The sequence below is a fragment of the Crocodylus siamensis genome, chromosome 1 (genome assembly GCF_052110815.1).
Source record: "Crocodylus siamensis isolate JL-2025a chromosome 1, ASM5211081v1, whole genome shotgun sequence".
In the NCBI taxonomy this organism is placed as follows: Eukaryota; Metazoa; Chordata; order Crocodylia; family Crocodylidae; genus Crocodylus; species Crocodylus siamensis.
In genome coordinates this window covers 295920799-295943974 of record NC_143395.1, presented here as the reverse complement: position 1 = coordinate 295943974, position 23176 = coordinate 295920799, and the positions used below count along the sequence as shown (strand labels likewise).

The window sequence follows — 23176 nt, the reverse complement described above, 5'->3', positions numbered from 1 at the left end:
AAACAAATTATTTTCTATTTTTGAAAGCTTCTGTCAGAAAACGATAGCAAAAATTCAGTTTCTTTTGCTAAATCACAGTGGAATTAAAAATTGGTCCCATGGTGAAGAATCAGGGAAATCAGATTAGGTTCAAGCATTCTGTTTATAGCTAGAGTGGGATTTCAAGGGAAAGGTAAAATACTTACATCTAAAAAACCTGTGTATGCTCGCACGGGTAAGTGAAATTTAGAAGCGTTCGTAATAAGAAGTATATTGTTATCTACATGCACAGATGATGTGGAAGGCATAAAATAAAGTGTAAAAATATATCTGGATTCATTAGGTGGAATTAAGACTGGTTTGCTGAAGTTCTGGACCTGTATTATTGAAGAAATAAGATCAAAGTTAAAATTTAAAAAACCACAGTGTTGTTAAAGTTATATTATTAGATAAAACCATTTCACTGGAACTGGACTTACTTTAAACATTGTTTTTGCTTCTTCTGGTAACACAGCATCATGAATAAGGACTGCAAAACTGAATGTGTTTGTAAGATAGATTGGCCTTTCCACAGAATCAGAAGGACTCTCACGGATGTGAAACAATGTGGCAGCATGATCAAATCCTAAGTATCTATTAATAAACACAAACAAACACACATAACATAAGACATTTTCCTCAATCTGCTTTTTACATAAAGTCAGTTAGTCCCATGTAGAAAGGAATGGATATCCCACTGTATTCTGATCCTTTATTATAGCAATCACACACCTTGAATATTCAGTAATCAAAATGAGATAACATATTTAATGCATCACATCAAACTACTTTAAAAAGAGTGCAAAGATGTTTTGCAAAATCCCTGTAATATTAACCAAAATGAAAGGACTTTAGCTACAAATAAAAGTTCTAATATGCAACATTTTGATTGTACTTGTTTATTACTGAACTCCAAGAAAAAAATGCTTGTTTGCTGTAGCGAAAGGCTACCAACTTTAATGGTGACGGGTCAATACTTCAGGTGAACTATTAGCAGAAAGTGAACTTGCATATTAATTGCTGAGTAACAACTAATGATAGAAATAGTTCTGATACCTTTTACAAAATTTTGCTTAGTTTTGCTAAAGACCAAATTTTTAAAAATGTACATTTTCTCTTCCCTTGCTTTAGGGCACAGCAGCAGGACAACTCAAATGATGCAGTAGTGAATAGTCATATGTTTTGAAACAGGAGATGTAAGTGATACAAGTTAGCATTCTGAAAATATGACACTGACAAATGACTCAAATCACCATTCTCAGTCTTAATCTTAAAACTAAGCTTGTGTATTACTGAATATGACTTGCATATCTTCTATCTCAAGAAACAAAAGTGAGAAGCAGCAGCTATGCTGTTGGAAGAACTCCAGGGTTAGAACACACAAGCAGTAACCTTACATTACAAAAAAATACAAACAGGAGAGAAACACCCAGCTGATCCTCTGTGTTTAATTTTTAATCCACACACATTTGATGTAGACTTACCCATCTAAAACTTCTGCTTGATATGGAATTTCAAGTTTTGAATAAGTCTTCTCTTTTGCTTTAACAGTTATTTTCCCAGAACACTGCGATGCTCTTTTTGCTTTTGATGCTGTACATGTAAAATATACAGGTATTACAGCACTTCCTTTACATGGAAGAATATAACAGCTTTTTATTCATGCTTAGGATTTCACTATTAAGTAGATACTCATTAATGCTCATAAAAGTTACTTGCTAAACCAACAATAGAACTATTTTTCTCATCTCACTACTTTTGCACAGCAAGATCACATTTTTTTTCCTCTGCATACCTCACTAGATGGGTAATCACCAAGAACATGCCAGGACATGTTATTGAAAAGGCATGCGATTCTCCATCTTAGACATTCCTGATTTTAATTGTCCTTTTACCTACTACTACTACCGAAGATGATACCTTCTAGGGACATATTTACTATTGTCAGTAGACTACAAATGGTGCAGGTGGAGAAATTAAGGTGCCATTTTTTTTTAGGCAAACTGAATCCATAAAGGGTATCTGCCAGGATGATTCCCCCACAATGTTCAATCAAGGCCTGCAGATTTAAGTAGATAGTGGCAGGATGGTGCAACATCTTTTAGTCCCAATCTGAGCCCTGCTGAAGTAGATAAGAAACAAGCCAGCAGATTAGACTAGTAGGTAAAGAAAGGTGTGTGAAAAAGCAGAAGCTACTAAGAGTTAAGGTTCTTACAGGGAAGAGACAAAACTCTCGCTAAAGACCGTTACGGGGCTGCTGGATGTGGAATAAGCATTCAGGCATTCCAGAACATATTTATTTCACTCTTCTGAAAAAGTTTTAATATAGTATCTTAAAAGTTGAAATTCAACTGAGCAGTTTAACTTTAACTCGATTCACTCAAATGAAAGCTGTGTGAACAGGAAGTCTCAATTCTGAGCCATTCCCATATGAGAAAGACTACATTGTGTAGTATTTTAACTAAAATAATTTTTAAAAGGTGAAATACATTCTGACAAACATAAAACTGGTATACTTTTTCTAATGTGTTATGTAGGGCAATACCATCCATGTGAGATTAGGTCAGAAAATGAAATGAACCAACACAAATCTCTCTCAAGGACTGTAAAGGTATAAATGATAGCTACAATGAACAACATCTATCCTCTTCTTTGTTGACAGAATAGTAGTGGATTTTCTGTTATTTCGCATGCCAGTCTTTTAAAACAGACATAACTTCAGTGAAAAATACAGGAAAAAGCATGCTAGTATAAGAAATTGTCTTATATCCTGGGATTGCTTCAAACAGAAGTTTTCCCTTCTGATGTTGGAAAACTGATCTAAGAATGGTCTGCCTACATTCCCATGTCAGTGGGCTGGAGTGTAATTGTAGCCATGATGATGCAGGAAAAGTACTACAGCAGCGGTGGCTAACCTGTGGCATAGGTGTCACAGTGGGGCATGCGAGTCTCTGTATGTAGCACTTGACAAGGGAAGGGACAAGCAGCACAGCGGCGGGTAGGGCACAGAGCAGAAAGTAGAGCATCAGATCAGACAGAGGGCACAGGGGAGGAAGCAAAAAGCAAGCAGCAAACTGGGTAGGGGAAAGGGATTGGAATGGCACTCTGAGACAGTGGTTGCATCTATATGAGATGCTTACTGAACAGTAGCTGGTTACTACTGTACAACAGCATCACCTGGCACTAGCTGGGCACTGGGCATTCAGTACTTGGTTAAGACCAGGTACTGTCTTGTGTAGACACGGCTAGTGTGAGGTTAATTTGTGGTACCCTTGCCAAAAAAGGCTGTCCCCCCACTGTACCAAAGTAGTAGTTGTCAACCTATGGCCTGCAGGTTGGTTGTAGCCAGCAGAGCCATTGGATCTGACCTGCAAACCCTGAGGGCCTGGGCAGCATTTGGCAGCAAGGAGCTTTTTGCCTATGCCAGGGCTGAGTAGCAAGGAGGAGTGGCAACATCTGGGACCTAGTACTAGCCCACAGCCAGAAAACATCAACCACTGTACTAGAGGCAAGGGGTTTTGTAGTATCTTTTACTGGATCACTGCATACTCAGTGGTGTAGAGAATGTCATGATTAGGTGAAATTCAGTAAAGACACAGAACCTATTTGTACCATTAATAATTGTTTTATCTTTAGCAGAGAACTAAAATGGTGACAAACAGAATCATCTCTGGAACTTTGTATCATAGGAACTTTATTATTCATTTTTAAATATTTATTCAACAGAAGGCTTAAGAATTCATCCATTTCTACTACTTATCATTAATTCAAACTGTTAATTTGCACTTTGTAACACCTTGACAAATTTCCAAAGGAAACAGTTTTTAAGGCATAAGAATCCTAAATACTTTGTGTAAGACCATATTCCATTTCCCAAGAAAATATTTTTTCTGAAGAGGCTTTTTAATATTTCCCCCCAAAATATTTTAAGTAGCTTTTAGGAATATTTATATAGTTCTTCAAAGAAAGAAACAATACTTACCATCAAAGCTAATACTTGCAACTTTGGTATATCTACTTTCAGAAGCCTTTAACGTAACTGGCTTAAAATGTACTGTTATAGCGTCATTTTGTGGTGTGGGTCTAACACTCTGAAAACAAAAATAAATGAAAATATTAAGCAGTTGTTAATTTGCTAATGATTTACTATCACTCCTAATGCAATATACAGTTTTTACACATTCTTCAAAGTGATTAGTTAAACAACAATTTTAGTTTTTTTAACGTTATTTTTAAACATACTGACATTCCTCATAATAAAACAGCACTCACTGTAAGACCGTGAGGGTTAGGAACTTTCTGAAGTCCTGCAATTTATTAAAGTGATCAACATTCAGTAATGTGAGTTATATAAAACTTTCCAATAACAATTCTGGGTGAATTCAAATGAGCCTTTGAGCAAAAAATAAATGTGAAACTGGTATCTGGTTTATTAGAATGCATATACCAAGAGAATGAATTTGTATTTGCTTGCATTTTTATTAGTTAACACTTTACTGATTTTTATTGTTAATACTGCAGAATTGATGCAGCTACAGATATTACTGTGTAGAGAAAAAATTCTTGCTGTACAAAATCTCTCAATTACATTTGTAAGTTTTATTTCCATGTCAGGTGATATATAGGGAATTTATACCAATTAAAACACATAAGCAACTAAAACAGAGACACTGAAGAAAAACAGAACATTTTCCTAACATTCTTCAAACACCTTGTTAAATGTGGATAAATGCCTTACATCCCTCAAATAAAGCCTGAGAAAACACATTTCTTAAGATTTCAAAAACTTCACTAAATTTGGGCTTTAGCAGAAGACATGCAAAATGAATTCTAGAGCTGAAGGCCTCATCATTAACATGGGGCTAATAGAGCATGCCTATTTAGACAATTAATTATTCAGTCTGGTCCACCAAAATACAACTACTGTGTCACCATATGAGAAAGACAAGGAGCCTCAAAAATCCTAGCTACAGCAACACACAGTCCTGCCATGGATTGCAACGTTTAGATTTTCACGCTAACATTCAAGCTTACAGCTCCAACTTCACCAGAAGGCAGTCGTGTTTGCTTGCTGGTCAACCAATAAGCAAATGATTTATTTGCAAATGTCTATCTTATACTTTCTGGGAAATGTCAACAAGGAAGCCAACTTATAGTTATGAGGAAAAAAAATGAAGGATTCCCTCCCCTGCCTTAAAGTTCATCTTGGGATTCATACAGCCAGACACATCCTGGCCTGGATACTCAATCTAAATGAAGACATAACAATCTATCAGCTTTCATAGAAACTAGAGGTGCACCGATATATTGGTTGCCTACGAGCAGTGCTGAGGCTCTGGACACCTAGGTTCCCTCTCCCCCACAGGGCCAGAGCCCCCAGATGCCTGGACTTCCTTGAGAAATGGCGGGTTTCCCCTTGCAGGCAGGCACAGCATTCTAGCCTGCAAGAGGTCCTGCTTGAGGCTGCTGAGAGCGAGACCAATCTCGGGGGTGCTGCACGTGGCCAGAACTACAGCTGGGCAGCATGGAGAACAACTCCCTGCAGGTAAATCTAGGGAGGTGAACAGGCATGGGGGTGCAGATTGAGGATGCCATGGTGAGGGAGGGAGTGGGGCAGGAGCTGGGGGTGCTGCCCAGCTAGGGCAGTACATGGGACACGGGCCAGGGCAGGGAGTGGGATGGAGCCATGGGAGGCTTGTCTAGGGGGTGTGGGAGGAGCTGCTGTACACACCCCCAAGATTTGTGCACAAGGAAGATACAGGCTGCTTGCTGTGGGCTTTGGGCTCTCTGCTCTGCTGCCTTTCCCTTGGGAGCCCCATGCTGGCTGTACTCTCCCTGTCTGCCCAGCAGCAGTGGGAGCAGTGAGTTGTGCCCCCCCCACCTGCCAGGAGGACAGACAGCACACAGGGTGCAGGGCTCCCGGGACAAAGGCAGGAGAGTGGAGAGCTGTCAGATCTCAGTGGGCAGCCTGCATCCACCCTCGCCTTGCTCAGCTCTACTCCACTTAAAAGCATCCCTGTGCTTAAAAATGGTGGCAGTGGCACTTGAACTAAAGTTAATTCGATGAGCTGTAGTTCAAGCATCCCTACTGCCATTTTAAAGTGCCAGGATGTTGATACATGTGGTGCAGGAGACTGCTAGCGTGTGCCAGAACAAAGGTTTATTTACGTCAAAAAATGAGTTATCGGATTGGCATTGGCTGATATGGTTGGTTAATAATCGGCTACCTGCATCGGCCAAGAAAATCTTTAGTGGGGGAAACCCAAACAGGAACTAGAATTGTGACACAAAACAGCTTCCAGAATGACCACAGAATTAAATCTTTTAAATGCATTTTTTAACTTTGCTTTCCCTCAGTAACACTGTCTTACAAGTATCCACAAAAGGGCACCAATAAATTAAAGAAGTTATTTTTATACCGCTTGGAAAGCAGAATGGTATTTCTATTTTGAAGCACTTAGCAAGTAGTAATATTCTACTCTCAGCCCCATGATGGAGTCTGCTTCAATATGTTGCTTTCTCCTACTTAATTAAACAATACAAGTTCCAAGTATTTTTTAACAAAAAGCAGAATGTTTATATTAAGATAATTTTAGTTTTGATATAAGAACAGAATTTTGTTCCTAGCAATTAAATGGATTTAAGAAAGAAATTTACTGTGTTACAGAGCTGTTAAGTGCTGCTTCTAGAACATGAAAAAGCAGACAAAATAAATAACCAATGAACTAAGTTTACAGGGCTTTAAATACTCTAACAGTAGAACCACCAAAAGTTGTTATAATGTTCATCCAGCCACAAAGTAAATATGATTCTCTCTAACAAAGGAAAACACTGCAAACAAATGAGAGCGCTTCCTGAATTTTAAAAATGTTCAAATAAAGATGAAGTGATTCATAATCTTATTTAGCTTATTATAGACCTCTATTACCAAGAAACAGGTTAGATCAGCAATATTATATTCCTCCTTTAGTAAGTACTTAACTTTGGCAACAATACTTTTAGCTTCTCTTGTGCATGGATGACCTGCAGATATTTAATCCCACTGGTACCCAGTTTAGTTAGATGCATGCTAAATATAGTCTTGGCCTTTTATCATGACATTAAGATGAAATTTGTGACAGACTACTTCGTCATTTCTAGACTGCTTTTAAATATTTCCTCTTACGAGCCAAGAAAACCTTTTGTAAACCTTTTTAGAAGTAATCCCATGAACAGGAATTTTAGGACAGAACCTGTATCTATGCTAATCATTTTGGAATCAATTTAATTCACATTAAGAGAAATTCAATAAAATGCCAGAAGATTACACTGTCCATAAATATAACACCAGCAAAGCAGCTAATTTTCATGAACAGAGCACACTTCCAAATTATATATGAGGAATCAAAATGGAATTGTGTGTGTAATTCCCTGTGTGATACCTTGGGAAACATCCCACACATCATGACATTTATTTTTACAATCGTAAAAAGACATGATAAAACAAAAATGTAATGTAAACGGAGAGCCAAGAAAGTACTAGTTTAGGTGACAATCATCTGAAATATTTTTATTCTAATTTTTAAAATTAAAAACATAACAAAGTTCCATACTGCATCAAACCAGCGGTCCGTCCAGCCAAGTATCCTGTCTCACACAGTGGCAGGGATGCCTACTAAAGAAACTTCCCTGACCCAATAACTTTCAGTCCAAAGGGACATGATTCAGACAATGAAGAAATACACCCAGGAGGTAAGCACAGGACAGGTAAAAGTGAAAGAAAGTAATGGACATCAAAATCATATGGTCAAAAAGATTATATGCGTTGTTCTTAATGTAATCCCCCCCCATCCCCAAATATGGTGATTGGTCTGACTTGAGTGAAGTAGGAAGACCCCATGGCCAGAAACCTCCAGGTTTTAGTCCTAGCAGAAGCACTGACACACTCCAGTCAAAATCTCCAGCTTTGACCACTGCCAGCACCCAATGCTTCTGAGAAAGGTGAAAAATATCCCCTGACACACAGCAACAAGGAGGGGAAACAATTTCCTTCCTGCCCTATTTGGCAACCAGAAAAGCCCTATGCGAGGGAAGTACTCATAGCATAGCACAGGCATAGCTACTCCTGACCAATGCTTATCTAACCTGTTCTCAAACACTTCCAACAATGGAGATTCCACAACTTCCCTGCGCAGTCACTGCTTCACTGTTTTAACAGTCAAGAAGTTTTTCCTGAGATACAATCTAAATCTACTTTGCTGAAACATAAAAGCTACTGCTTTTCATCCTTCCCTCTGCAGCAAGGGAGAACAAGTACTCTCCCTTTAGAGCAGCCCTTTAGATTTTTGAAAACTGCTATCAAGTCCCTTCTTAATCACCTCTTCCATAAGCTCAATAACCTGAACTTCCTTGAACTGATTCCCATTTGAACCAGAGGGTTTTTGTTTGTTTGTTTTCAAAAGAAAAAGCATCACATTTTGACTTAGTGATTGAAAGCCCACAAATAACTGTTGCTAGATTTTTTCAGCGGTAAATTATCTTCATAATTAAAAATATTAATTCTTTCTATTCTGAAATAATCTAGTTTCCAATTCCTGCTATTGGATCTTGCTATATTTGATTAAAAGGCCTCCATCAATTTCTGTTTATTGTGTTAGATACTTTCTTAACATTTTCTTTGATAAGTGAAAAAGAAATGGTGCAATGTGTAGTCTTAAAAGACTGGGGAGATATGCAGAAGAAAGACTGGCAAAAGAGTGGGAAAGAAAATAGGAAAAGAGACAGAAACAGAAAGACAGCAGAAATAGTGCAAAAGCCAACCACGAATGGAATGTTAGAAAACAGGAAATCCAGAAGACAAACTTCCAAACCGAATGCTTCAAGAGAGCACCATGCTGTTACTGAAGTCTTCTACAGAGGCAGCCAGGTGACCCTAGAGCTCTGTTTCTTAAAGCTATTGTTTTTCATCCTGCCCTCTGCAGCAAGAGAGAAAAGTTTGTTTCCCTTTAGAGCAGCCCTTCAGATTTTTGAAAACTGCTATCACATCCCCTCCTAATCACTTTTTCCATAAACTCAAAAAGCTGGACTTCTTTGAACTGATTCCCATTTGACTAGAAGTTTACTGAGTTGGGAAAATTTCTTTATTTTTCTTCTGCGTGAGGCAGGATACTGGGCTAGACAGACCATTGGTCTGATGCAGCATGGCACTTTTTATGTTATGCTTTTAATTTTAAAATTATAATAAAAATATTTCAGATGAGATTGTCACTTGAAACTTGCTCAGCCAACTAGAAAGTGAAGGTAAACCTGGGGGCTAGGCCCTTTCTGAAGGCTGATCTTGATAGCTACTGTTTCTGCCCAGGTGGCAAGAGTGTGCAGGGAGACATACTGGATGGAATGCACAGCATGCAGCAGCTCAGCACTGCCTTGAACTGTATAGACAAGGGTCTGCAACCTACAGCCCATGAAGCCATGATTTGGGCTGCATTTGGCAGCTGGGGGCTCTCCCTCTGCTATGCCACAATTGGGTGCCCAGGGATTCAGTGATGGGGGAGCTCTGCCTACATTACGCCTCACTAGTCAGGCAGCCTGGGTTTTGGAAGAGAGGGACTTCCACTGCCTGCCAGCTGGGAAGTAGGGAGAAGTGGTGGCAGTAGCCGGGTCCTAGGTGCCTGCCTACCTCCAATTTGTGCTGGGTCATTCTGCTCCTCATGCCCTCCTCTCCTCCTCCCACAACTAGAGATTGTTGCTGACCCCTGATATAGACATGCTATGAATCAAAAACTGCATTTTGAGAAAGGACAAGAATTTCAGCAAGCCCTTCTAGTATTCCCCCTACTTGGTCTGCCTTCTGAAGCTACTGAGTGCTGGCTGTTGAGTGTAATAGCTTTAAGTGGCCAAAGTGTTATAGCAGAAACCTTAAGATACATTACTTTAGTAAGCAGCTGGATGTTCATAGAGAATGGTGGTATCAGGCTAATACATTTCAACACTTAAACAGAAGAAAGTATAACAGCAAGAAGAGAAATATTTTCACCCTGAGAATGAAAATCTAATTTCAGGTCACTATAAATGGTTTCAAGGAAGGTCAAAGTCAGGCAAGCTGTGTGAAATGGGAATGATAGTAAAAAACATTCAAGAAATAATGTGAAATATGTTACAAGGTTTAGAGTCAATGTCAGAAAGATGACACTGCTGTTTCTTTACAAAGATGTCAAGCTGTTTCTTGATAATGAGCCAATATACTGTTTCAAAATTCAGGACTGCTAGTTCAGGGAGAGAAACAAAGCTGGTTTCCTAGAATTCAACCTTGAACCTCACCTAGTACAGGTGTGGGCAATATGTTTATTTTAATACATGAAAGTTTAGACAGAACCTCCTTCTTTAATGAAAGAGATCATAACATGTCAAATTAAAAGAAAATAAACTTACTGTAATTGGCACATCTTTTGTTCCTGAATTTAATAAATGTAGATTTAAAATTTTTGGCAGATCTGTTTAAACAAAAAACATCAACTATTATGCTTTATTACTGTAAAACCCATTATACAAAAAGGAACCCACTCCAGTCAGATTTCAACACAATCAACTATTTCAATAATTGAAAATACTTTATAAAAGGTCAGCCTGAAAACCTAAAGAATATTGCACTGAAAACTACACTTTCATGAATTAAATAGATTTTATGTACTTGAACTGATCTTGGGTTCTGACAGATAACCCTAGTAACTACGTTAACAATCCTTGCATATAAAATGAAACAATTCAGTAAAGCAGTGCCGCCCACACCAAAACAAGACATACTGAACTGCTTTTCACTTTGACAATATTACAAGTTATTACAGTGTCATAACATAGACACTCGTATGTTCCTTTCTCCCAAGTATGTCCTTCAGATTCTCTGCTTACATTTAATATTTATGTATCTTCCTAGACAACCTTCACTGAGCACCTTTGCCAAATATTTCACTCTTAAACAGCCAATATTTTGAAGTAGAAAAATGAAATTACAAAACAAGCTCAATAAAGTATTTATTATATGTGTACAGCAGTGGTGCTCAATCCTTTGGCTCTGCAAGCCAGATGAGTGGTGCGGAACCAATTTTTGGGCTGGATTGGGCCTGTGTAGCAGGGTCAGGTCATGTCTTGACTCCACCAGTCCTGCATAACCAGATTGGGCCCTGTGCTACCCTCACAATCAGGTCCTGGGGCCCTGTACTGGCACAGTGTGCTGGGATCACACCCAGGGCTGCCCAGCATGTCCAGTTTAGTGTGCAGAGCCACGGCCCATTGCGCTCCCAATGGACTCAAGGGCAACCCTGCAGGCCACATGACATAGCACTAGGGGCCAAAAATCCATAGTATACAGTATGCCAACATTTGAGTCACTTAGATTTAAAATAAACCTTAAAAAAGAAGAAGTCCAAAATTTTTTCTTTATTGGGTTGGATTGTCTATGTTACTACTATTATCAAAACTGCACAGTAATGTTCACCTTTGTTTAGAGAAGAGTGGTGGGGGACTTTCTACATGTATTCCTCACTATTCAATTATATTTTGTATTTTGGTGTAGTTTTACATTAGACTTTGAAATCTTGTACTTGCCTTGTGTTCGTAGTGTACCAAAATCTAGCATTTCTGTTGATGAATATATTCCTGGAGCTTTATAAAAAAGCAAAAGAAAACAATAAGTTAGTTTCTTATCTCAATACACCAATGTGAGATGTATACATTTCAACTCTTTATTCTTCTACAAACCTGTTGTGACTTCTACCTCAACAGGAAGAATGATAAATTCTGTGTTGTCCGAGGCATTTGTTTTTATTCTAATGAAGGCTGTGTGATTATCTGCTTCTCTTGAAGAAAAACTAGCTCTCATTACTCCCTTTGTTTCATATGGAGGAATTTCCTAATGAAATAATCAAAGACAGGTGAGAATGCAGTAACTACAAAAAGACTTAACAACAAGACATTATTTTAAGAAGAATTAGAATATTATAATATGATTGTTTAGTAGGCAATGCTATACAATAGTATAATGGGTGGATTACTAGCTTTATATCCATCTTAAAAAGAAAGGAAAGGCTAATTCAGCAACCTAGCGAAAGTATGAGACACGGATACAGACATCTGGATCACAAATGTGTCACATACTGCTTTCTAACAGTGCTACTGGTGGATTTATAGAATTAAAGAAACAAGAACATGAAGGTTGGAAGGGACCTCAGGCCAAGCCCTGCTCAAAGCTCATTCCCAACTATATCATCCCAGCCATGGCTTTGTCTGCCCTAGGTCTTAAAAACCTCCAAGGATGGAGATTCCAACTACCCCTTTGGGTAACCTGTTCCAGTGCTTTACTACCCTCCTAGTGGGAAAGTTCTTCCTAATAGCTAACCTAAACTTTCCTTGCTGCAACTTGAGACCATTGCTTCTTCTCTTGTCATCTGCTACCACTGAGAACTGCCTAGCTCCTCCATCCTCTTTGGAACCCCCCTGCAGGGAGTTGAAGGCTGCTATTACATCCCCTGCCCCCCCCCCGCCCTGTCTTCTCTTCTATAGACTAAATAAGCCCACTTGCCTCAGACTCTCTGACCTAAGTCATATGTGCCAGTCCTCCAATCATTGTCATTGGCCTCACTGAACTCTCAATTTGTCCATATTTCTGTAGCAGAGGTCCCAAAACTAAGCACAGTACTCCAGATGAGACTTCTCCAGTGCCAAATAGAGGGGAATAATCACTTCTCTCAAGCTGCTGGGAATGCTTCTATTAATGCAGCCCAGAAAACTAAACTCCATCAAAAAAGCAAATGAAGCATAGGTTTGTTCTTTATTAAATGCAACACATGGCTCTGGGTCCCTTCCCCAAAAACCTGAAGAAATTTCTTTTTCACTCAAGACAAAGAATTGAGGGTATTTACAGAGAACAACCACTGCACATTTAATATGCTATATCTTGCATCCTAAAGGTGCAGTCAAGCTACTGAAACACATTTTTTTTTCTTTTATCTTGAGGGATAAAAGAAAAGCACTTGTAGGAGTTCCTCCCTCAGAAGCATGTCATTCAAGTCCTAACATGGGAGAAAAGACATTACACACATGGAAGAGATTTCCATAGTTAATCAACTACAGAATGGGAGTGGCAAAGGTTCATCTTTTCCTCCATGGAAGCATGAACAATGCACATGTGGAAGCCCTATGAAGCAATCCTTCATTCTGTAATTTATCCATGTACATGTTTTGACAACTAAAATATGACTATGTTCAAATAACATCGTGACCTTACCACAAGTCACTGTATTTTCCCATTTTTCCCCATTTCATAAAAAATGTAGCACTATGTATGCAGTCACTTGTAGTTAAATAACTCATCCAGTTCCCTTCAACTTCAAGTTAATAATCATTCACATTGTTTCAGATACTTATCTACTCTCTAAATATCTGCAGGCCAAAAAAAAAAAAACAGGTCTATCAAATTAATAAGCACGTAGCCTGTTAGAAAACACTGTCACTCACCCATAGTTTTCTTGTACCCCCTTGCTGGCCTGTTGGAAGCTCTAGGTGGAGATCACCTCCACTTGAATACATTTCTACTACCTGGAGGGAAAACACGCACAAAAACAATCAAACAAAAAAATTAACTGGAGTTTCCATTAGCAATGCAAATTTTTACCTATGATGTGATAGGCTACTGGCTATATCCTGGATCTTGTGATGAAACCAAACCAAATTCTTGATGATATTAATTTTGCTACTCCATAGATCAGTATTATGCTTCAAAACATCTTTTACCGCCTGTCATAATTTGGGAATCATGAAGCATCATGTTTACGGAAATTATTTTATGATAGTAATCAGAGGTTGATTTTGTTTGTCTGAAAAGACACAGCTCACATTTCTAAAATGCATTATATCTGAATGTTAGAAAAGAGCTCCTGTAAATGTTTCTTAAACAAACCTTAAAGAGAGAGAATAAAAAAATTAATTTTATTTATTGCATTCAAAACAATACTGATGGCAGTTTTCACCTACTAATTAAGGGAACTTTTTTCCTTCTGTTTATTTGTTAGAATATAGATTGTATTTTTCATTCGTAAATCTCAAAACAGTTTATGAAGGTGGGTTAAGAATGATCACCTGCCCCCCATCTTACAGATGAGAAACCAGCACTAGGAAGTAACATGCCCTGTTTCTGCTTACACAGTAAGTCAACTTTATACTTTGCTCAGAAAAAGATCTACTGTATTTTGCTTGCTTTACTGTTTCTTCCTTAATTACCAGTGAAAGTAACAATTAATCACAGAGATTCATTTCTATAGCAGCTTGTCAAACTTACCTTCCTATATTTACGCTAATTATGAGAAATGTTTTTAAAATAGCTAATTTAATTTTTTTCTACCTTTTTATTTTCTCCTTAGAAAGCAGTTTCATAGTAAGGGTGCAATCCTGCTAGCTTCTATGTAGTTCTCTGCATACAAATAATCCCATGGATACTTGTGTGTTAAGTTATGCAAGCAATCAAATAAGAAATTAATGCTTTCACTTCTGTGCAGTTAAACGAGAGCAAATTAACCATGTTCAAGGCACTAAAAAGGGATTCAGAAGAGGAAAGCTGGAAGATTTTTAAGCAGTAACAAAACCCACCATTTTTATGGAAATTTAAAGTAGATATTAAAAAATTTCAATTATTACTCTCAAATGTAAGTATGCATAGTAAACTGCCATTTTATGCTCACCTGTAAAGGTTCACTGTGGGGATTGTGTATATTAATTATAGGAGAAAAACTGCTATTTACAGGAACTCTTGCCCCAATAAAAGGGCGCAATCGATAGGGGTTCGGGACTCCAATGCCAAACACCTGTTTCAAAGGGGAGAAAAAATGTTTAAAAATGTCTGCAACTAGTATATGCATCTATGCAGGTTAATGTTACAGAATAGCCTAGCTACTTCTTAAAATAAAAAGTGTAGTTCCAACTGAAAATTAATTTAAGATAATAATGTTTAAATCAATGCTTTTATATTAATTTGGCTCAGCCTACGTCTAAAGATGCTGCTTTTAGTTGTCCTTCTATTCAGTTCAGACACCTGAACACACACCATAAAAAGTCAAAAGCCTTGTTAGAGCAATGGTCTATCTATCTGGTTCCAACTTTTGTTTCTGACGTAGTAAGTATCAAGTGTAACAACTCATAGAAATACAGTTACAGAACAGCTCATTCATAATGGGAAGTTTTCTCCTAGCTCTATCATGTTGGTATCTGTCTTACAAACTGAAAAATAAGGGTTTCTTTTTTCTACCCCATTTGCTTTACCTACAGATGTGCTTATCAATATGACTTATCCTTTTCGGAATCCTGAAACTACCTTTGTTTCCATGATACTTCCTGGCAATGAATTCCACAAGCTAATTGTGTATCAAATAAAAATATTTTGTTATCGTTTAAGCTTTTTTTTCTTTTTTGAAAATTTCAGTTTTGTTGAATGTTCTCTTCTTCTTGTATTATATGAAAATAAAAGCCAAGCACTTTAAACTCTCTATCCTCTGCATTAATTTGTATGCTTCCATTTTTTTTCTCATTTATAGTGTTGCTCTACTGGAGCTCCTAGCAGCCATTACATTTGTTATGCATTATACCAGGGGTTGGCAATTAGTTCCGCTTGGAGGGCACTTAATGAGTTTGGTAAGGTGTCAAGGAGCACACATGCAAACTCTTTTAGAAGATATCATTTTAACAAATTATAGATAACGAATGTTTTAAAAAAAAATCAAACATCTACTATACGATATTTTAATTTTACTTAAAAAATAAGTTTTGTCCTGATTTATGTTTGAATAGTGTATACAAAGGTGATTGACTAAATACCTCAAAATAAAGTCTTACTCTTGTATATTGTGGGGTGGCGTGTCTACGTGAAGAGGGGCAGGTGTGGGGGGCTGTGTGTATGTGTGCAGGGAGCTGCCTGTGCTAGGTCCCAGGAGCTGGCCAGCGGTGCAGGAAGGTTGGGACAGGGGACACATGCAGCTTGTCCAAGCAGTGCAGGTGCCAGTGTAGTTCCACACTCCACCCCCTCCCCACTTGCAGCTGCCCCCACAGTGCTCTGCATGGGGCTGAGCCCTGACCACTGCTGCCCTGGGCAACCTGCGCTGCACTCCCACCAGCACCTGCTGGCCTTGGCTGCTGTACCTTCCCAGTGGGGCTGCTCCCACTGAGGCTGCACTCGCCTGAACGTTGCTCATTTATCCCCAGCTTCCAATGGCTCCTACCCCTGCTGCGTTGCTCCAGACCAGGGGGAAGCTGCAGCCATGCAGCTCCTGCCCCAGCACAGAGCTCCAGCTCCCAGCTGCCTTCCACCCAATTCAGCTACACAGGTGGCTGCTCATTGCACTGGGTGGGTGGAAGGTGGCTGGAACCCCATGTACTGGAGCAGGAGCTGCCCATCTGCAGACCCCACTACACCTGGAATGGTGTAGCACCAGTGAGCTGAAAGAGGAGCCACTGAAGGTGGTGGGAGCCCAGCAATACCTGGGCAGCTGCAGCTGCATTGGAAGCACCCCTCCCAGAAACTTGTGTGCACTAGCTGGGGCCGGGGCTGGCAGGCAGGAGCACGGTGCAGGTTGCCCTGGGTGGAAGCAGCTGGGGCTCAGCCCCATGCAGAGTGCTGCCGGGGCAGCCATAGGCCAATTCCAATCAATTGGCAAGAGCCTGTCTGTGGGCCGGATGCAATTAGTTGGCAGGCTAGATCCAGCCTGTGGGCCAAATTTTGCCCATACCTGCAATTATACAGAAGTCCTGTGCAACAAACTCTTAACAGACAGATGTTAAACTAGCCTATCCTTTGATAAAAATGGTGAATAAGCCAAAAAATAAAGGTGTTAATTGAACAGCAGCTTTTTTGTGGTGCAGAAGTAGTATCTTGGGATAATTTTAATGTGTGGCCAGTTGGTGTGTTATGATTTACTGTGCAAATACATTTGTCATGCATTATATGCAATAGCTGCCAGGGCCCCAGAGAAGAAGTAAAAGCTCTAAAACCTAATAAATGAACTATTAGCATGTTATGATTAAGCTCACTAGAGCCAGAGGTCTCCAGAGCAGCCACTGAGGGATGCCCTGAAGCAGCCTCATTGGTTTAACACAGATTTGGAGTGTGCCTGGGGTTGCCTTGGCAGGGGTATGCCCCTGGTATGCTGTAGCCAACCCTTAAGTATTACATTCAAATCCCCTTGCTCACAAAGAAGATTGCTTTATTCCAAAAGCAGTTCTTTTGACTTCAACAGGACTATATGCAGAAGTACTATTTAACATGAAAAGGAGTTTCAGATCTGGCTCTTGATATCTAAGCCTTCAGCACAATATGAAAGGAAAATACTATCATTATCCATTAAAGAGCAAACAGACAATTTTGGCAACTGTGGCTAAGTCAATGCACACCTTTGTCTCTAGAAAACTTTAGGCAGGGTGCTCAGTATCCAATTTCCAACAAAGGTGTTTACATACAGTAGTTTGCAAGCTTAAGGGCTTTATGGATCCCAGCACACGCAAGACAACAAGTTCTATGATACTTCTGTTTACTGTAGTCCCTCTAGGACAATGGTTCTCAACCTTTTCTGCAGCAGGGCCCATTTGTACACATTGATGGCCAGTCCTGACTCAGTAAATAGTTTAAGTAGAAAAATGCCCCTCAGTCCCAACCCACCTTTGGGACCCGCTGCCACCTTCCCCCCCCAGTGTGTGGGGCAGGGGATAGGTGTGTGGGTCAGGGGGGTATATGCCCCTCCCCCCCCGATTTGTGAACTCTCAGTGGACATGGAGCTGCAGCTTGGCTAGACCAGCATGGGCAGGAGCCACCTCCAAGACCCAGAGGGCAGGAGCTGGTATGGGAAGGTGGAGAGACTTGTTGCCCATAATCCCACCCCACATCTGCACTGGGGTAGAGCTGCAGCCTGAGGGGAAGTGGCAGTGATGGTTGGGCTGTGGTGGAGTAGAACCATGGTCTGGTGTGGAAACAGCTGGCAGCAGGTGGAAGTGAGGGCAGGGTACCTCTCCCCACAACACGTTACTCCTCAAGCTGCTGGCTGCGTGACTGGTGCAGGGGTCCTGGTGGCAGAAGCAATGAGTCTCGCTCTTCTGGTCCACCCTCCTGGATTGGGCCTTGCCCACTGGGCTTCAGAGGCAGCTCCTGTTCATACTGGTTCAGCTAGGCTGCAGCCCTATGCCTGCTGTGGGTGTGCAAATCTTGGGGGGAGGGGGGGCAACAACACATGTGCTCCCATGCCTTCCAGACATGTTGCCTGTGTCCTCCCTGCCCTCCTGACACACTGTCTATGCTCCCTCCACCCCACAGACTTACCTGCAGGGACCTGCTCTCCGTACTGCCTGGCTGCCACGTGCATGTGTGCACATGCATGTCACCCCCTGCTAGATCACCATCTTTCTGCTCCCTGCAGGAACCCCAAGAAGCCTCTTGCAGGCTGGAACTCTGCCAGCCTGCAAGGGGAAACCTGTAGTTTCCCACATTTTTCTCCTTTAAAGGAGAATCCATTTTTAAAGTTTGTTGATCCACTCTTAAAGTCTGTTTGTGGCCCTTTCACATATCCTTGAGACCCACGGTTGAGAACCATTGCTGTAGCAGATGGTTAAGCATTTGTTAAAAATATCTGCACCTCTTTTTTGTTAATTATATTAAAAAAATTAACCTCTAGATTCTTCTCTTACCTGGTAAGTAAATACCCCATGATTAGAAGTATTAATAAATAAAGTGTTCTCTACATTTCCCACTACTCTTGCAAGGAAAACTACATCAAAGGATGTATTCCCTCCTGGAAGAATTTTCTGAAAAATAAAAAAAAGTAAGAGAAAATAAACAGTGGAAAACTCCACATCTTTTAAATTAACAGCATTATCTGATCTATCCAAGGCTTCACAATACTGCATGGCAAACTAAACCTAAATTCTATGAAAAGGAGTTTGTTACCTTTAAGGGCAGTATACTAGAAATTTGGGGTTAAATGTAGATAAAAAGCTGGAGAAAATTTAAGCAGAATTAAGTATGAATGTTTTGTTCAAAATGGCTTTTAAATAAAATATATTCTGAACTACAAGCTTTACTTTTCAGCCTTCTGCAAAAATTTTGTCCTTTGCTTGGTAAAAAAAGTTGGTTAAGGAAAATTGGATGTCTGCTAAGCTGTTGACGGTTTTGCTTTTTTGAGCAGGGACTTTTATCTACTTTTGCATTTGACAGCATCTACTACACCACAGATGCTATCAAAAGTTATTAAAAATAGATGGGCATTTTTGTTGAAGTGTTCCACAGTTAGATTGAACAGCGCTAACATTTAACATCTAGGGAGATCAATGTGGCAATTTATACCTCTGTTAGAAAGATCGTTTTGGAATGACTCATGCAGACCTTTCTCTGATTCCTACTAGTTTGTTTCTGTAATCATTCAATTTAGAAACTCAACACAAAAACTCAACTTTTAAAACACAAAAGCTTAGATGTTCTGAAGGAAAAGGAGACTTCTGGAGGAATGTCAGCAACCACAGTGTGGCACAATAAATGTGACTTTGGTACAGAAGTAGACTCTAAAGCTAGAAACTGAGTATCATTTTTACCCCCCACCCCATTTGTATTTTTCCCCCAGATCAGTTTAAAATAATAAGTGCATACTTAAAATGTAAAGAGCATTAATGCAGAAAAAATATAATTGAATCTGTTTTGCGTCTGTAAAAGCACAATTTTAAGTGCCACCATAATTCCTCAAAGAAGGATTTTATAATCTGAATACAAATTGTGAGAAGACTATTAGGCACTATAAAAAGGCTCTGATAACCCAGCTTTATCAGTGCCCTATCAAAATTAATTCTCAGTGCCTATAATCTTTAATTGAGGGCAGGTGTAGGGGGAAGAATACAATTTATTACTCCCACTTTTGCTTTCATCCTTTTTTTTCCAATATGGAACAATGGACCATTTGTTTTTAAATATTTTCAGCATTGCAACTTTCTTTTTCAACTCCTTTACTATCTATCCTTCTCCTGACAAATGCATCCAATTTATTTAAAAATCAAAAATTCAATATATAACTATGAATTCAAATGCTGGTAAGTACCCCCTTTAAAAAAAAAAAGGAAATGGGCTAATAGGAAATTTCAGCTGTTTATCCTCAAAGCATTTCAGTTCTCTGTTGACCTGTGCTAGTGCTGATCATCAATATGCTTTAATTCAAGAAGTAATTGGTTAGTTTAAACCTGGAAAAGTAACCCTGAAAGATCAAGCTTTAGTTTGATAAATTAAAACAGGCTGAGGATTTCAGTGAAGGTTCTTTTCTCAGCAAAGTTAACAAAGTCCTTATTGAAAACTATTTAGAACATGGGTAAAGTTAATGCACCATATACAGTACTAACCATTAAGAACAAAATAGATTCCTAAATACTGTTCTTTACTTTTTATACTGGACTAGAAATATTGCTACTCTTCTAGAAAAGTTACCTGTTAGTAACAATGACACCTGCATCCAACTTCAAGCTAAGTTTGAATTATTGACAGTGCTGCTACCAGTGGTGATAGGAAACACCCTAGAAACCCTAAAGGGTACAGAAACATGTGTATTCATCAACCTATCCTAAACATTCCTCTGCACAAGTTATGGAGATTCACCAATGAGCTCAAGAAATAAGCCTTTTTTGTTTCCAAGTTAAAATGAAAGTTATTTTGGGAAAAGCTTTAAAGATTTGCACAACTTGAAACTGCTTGGCAAGCTTTGGGGGCTAGGAGGAAAACCAGAAATCACAAATGTAGCCCAGCATTATTATTTGTTGTAAATACTTTTGAAAATGCAAGCTTGTATCAAATTATGCCAATTACTGGAAACGGAAGAATCCAGAAAAAACTTTGACAGTTAAAAGAATATGCTTAAAAAAAATTATTTATAAAAATAAAAAAAAGCAAGTTCACTCTGAAGACAGGTTAACTTTAAAAGACAGAGCAACTCACCCTATTTTGAAAAAATGATGCATGAAAATGTGATGTTGTAGCAGATATTGATACTAATGTAATAGTTTCTTCTGAACTAGGATTATGGAGGTAAACTTTTTCCATTTTTGGCATCCCAACTGGCCTGTCAAAAAAATAGAAAGAAAACAATATATATTCAGAATGCTCCACAGCATTTTATAAAATAAAAGTATTTTTCACATGATAAAACAGAAGAGGAAATATGAATTTTCATAAGCAGTAGTAAGCACTCACATAGATGAGCTTTTTAAAATGCCTTCTGATACCTGAAAAGTATTTTTGTTAGATTTAGATCTAACTCGAACAAATGTAGCACCTTGACAAAAGCATTTTTCCTATACTATCATTGTTTTACTTGTTTATAGTTCTCTTACAGCACTTGTCATGAAGGATTTAAGATGCATGAGTTCTAGAGAGTTATGAGAGCATAAGATCTTCTGATCTCATTTCCTGAAGTCTGTTTTAAGAAACTTGTATTTTCACCAAGATGTGAAATTCAGCAAAATGCAAACTTTTAGTACTGGTGAATCAAACTGATAATTTGTTCTTCCTAGGCACTAGATTCACTTCCTCTATTAAAGCATATTATGTGTGCCTGTAAGACACGTTTCAATTTTAGTATTAACTTCTGATTTCAATCTCTGAAAAAAAAATTTCATAGTGTCTAATGAATCTGTAAAAACACATGCAGTTTATAGATGTACAGCCAACGATGTTGTTCAATCATACTCTAAAACTACCCTCAGCCCATAGATGTGTACACAGTTTCTTAAACGTTAGCCTACACTTAATATCTTTGTTCACAGACAGCATATATGCTGCAACTGCTGAAGAAGCTTATTAACCAAACTCAATAAAATTTTGTCTAATGACAAGTCGAATTACCCACAAGATAATTTCACTAACTCTCTACCCTTCTACTTGCTCAACCTCTCTCATCGGAAACTTCCTCTTAAAAAGTTCAAATTGTGTGAATATAGCATTTGGGGTTGTGTACATGATACCCATATGTTGAAGCATCCACATTCACTGGCAGCATACATATGTGGACTCAAAAAAAAAAAAAAAAAAGATAATTTAGGTGTGACCAGGTTAAGTTCAATACACTGCAATATATACAAGGTCAGACTAGATGACTGAGTGGTGTGTTCTGGTCTTCTGATATGATAACATCAAAACTAGATCACCTCAAGAGTAATTTAAAATCCCTCTGAGGATTTGCAGTTAATGTTGAGAGCAGCCTAGCACGGAGTGCTTTGTACTCAAATCAAGAAATCCTTTGCTCCTCTTGATTTCTTCATTAAAAAGAGCAGGAAATAAAGACTGCAGTGTCTTTATGATAAGGAAACAGCTTTTATTCTAATTTAAGGTACAAGAAACTTGCTTTCTTGTATAGCAATTCTTCTCTTTTGTGCAATGACAGGAGGAAGATGATGGTTTCTTTAGGTAAGCCCTAATTCCAGAAAGTACTGTAAGTTGTTGCATCACATTGGCTCAAAATAGGGATCTGCAGAGAAAAGCCAGGGGGCGGGGTTAGATGGCTTATTTCCTGGTTTATTCAGTCTTCTTTTAATCTCCAAGTGAAAGTTTGTTTGGTCCTCTATATAAAGTCAGTATTCATTTCTTTATGTATGTTCTAATTTTATGGATGAAAGGACGAGAAGTCTTGCTATAAAGGTTCTTAGAACCTTCTATTATCTCTTGATGAAGGGCAATTTTTAATTTTGGGAGCTCTTTCATTAGCTGCACATTAATATTCAAATGAATCATCTGACTAAGGAAGGGTGGTAATGCTGTCCTGTCTTGATACTGGTTTTCTGACGCACAGTTACTAGTGATACCCAGTAACTTGCAGTGCCCACACAAAGGAATCTAACAGCCTTCATTAATGACTCAGGCATGCAACTGCTAGTCATTCTAAGGTGTGTCTACATTATCTTCTAAGCAGGAGAATTGCTGAGCTCTGTGCCGCCAAAGCTATGCAAGCTTAAAACTACCTCAGAACTTTACACAAATCTGCAGTCTGCTGTGTAGACACAACCTTAGTGAACATTTAATTATACTGGTAAGTTCCTTACACTGAGCCCAGTTAATCCCCAACATGGCAAGTAGCTGAGTCTAATACTCATTAGATCTTAGTTGTTGATTCAAATTTAATCGTCA

General features: G+C 38.9%; 1 protein-coding gene across 2 annotated transcripts in view; it reads right to left on the bottom strand.

The window, feature by feature from the left end:
* The window catches only part of TMEM131 (transmembrane protein 131), a 161797-nt gene that overhangs the window by 40452 nt on the left and 98169 nt on the right, over positions 1–23176 (bottom strand). For both annotated transcript variants that reach the window (XM_090065011.1, XM_090065002.1), the window contains exons 5-15: positions 20993–21116; positions 18712–18828; positions 14730–14852; positions 13510–13590; positions 11755–11905; positions 11602–11658; positions 10429–10490; positions 4001–4109; positions 1503–1611; positions 459–612; positions 186–356 (exon numbers count right to left, since the gene is read on the bottom strand). In XM_090065011.1, coding sequence (XP_089921137.1) covers positions 186–356; positions 459–612; positions 1503–1611; positions 4001–4109; positions 10429–10490; positions 11602–11658; positions 11755–11905; positions 13510–13590; positions 14730–14852; positions 18712–18828; positions 20993–21116 — 1258 coding nt within the window. The remainder of the gene's footprint in view (positions 1–185; positions 357–458; positions 613–1502; positions 1612–4000; positions 4110–10428; positions 10491–11601; positions 11659–11754; positions 11906–13509; positions 13591–14729; positions 14853–18711; positions 18829–20992; positions 21117–23176) is intronic.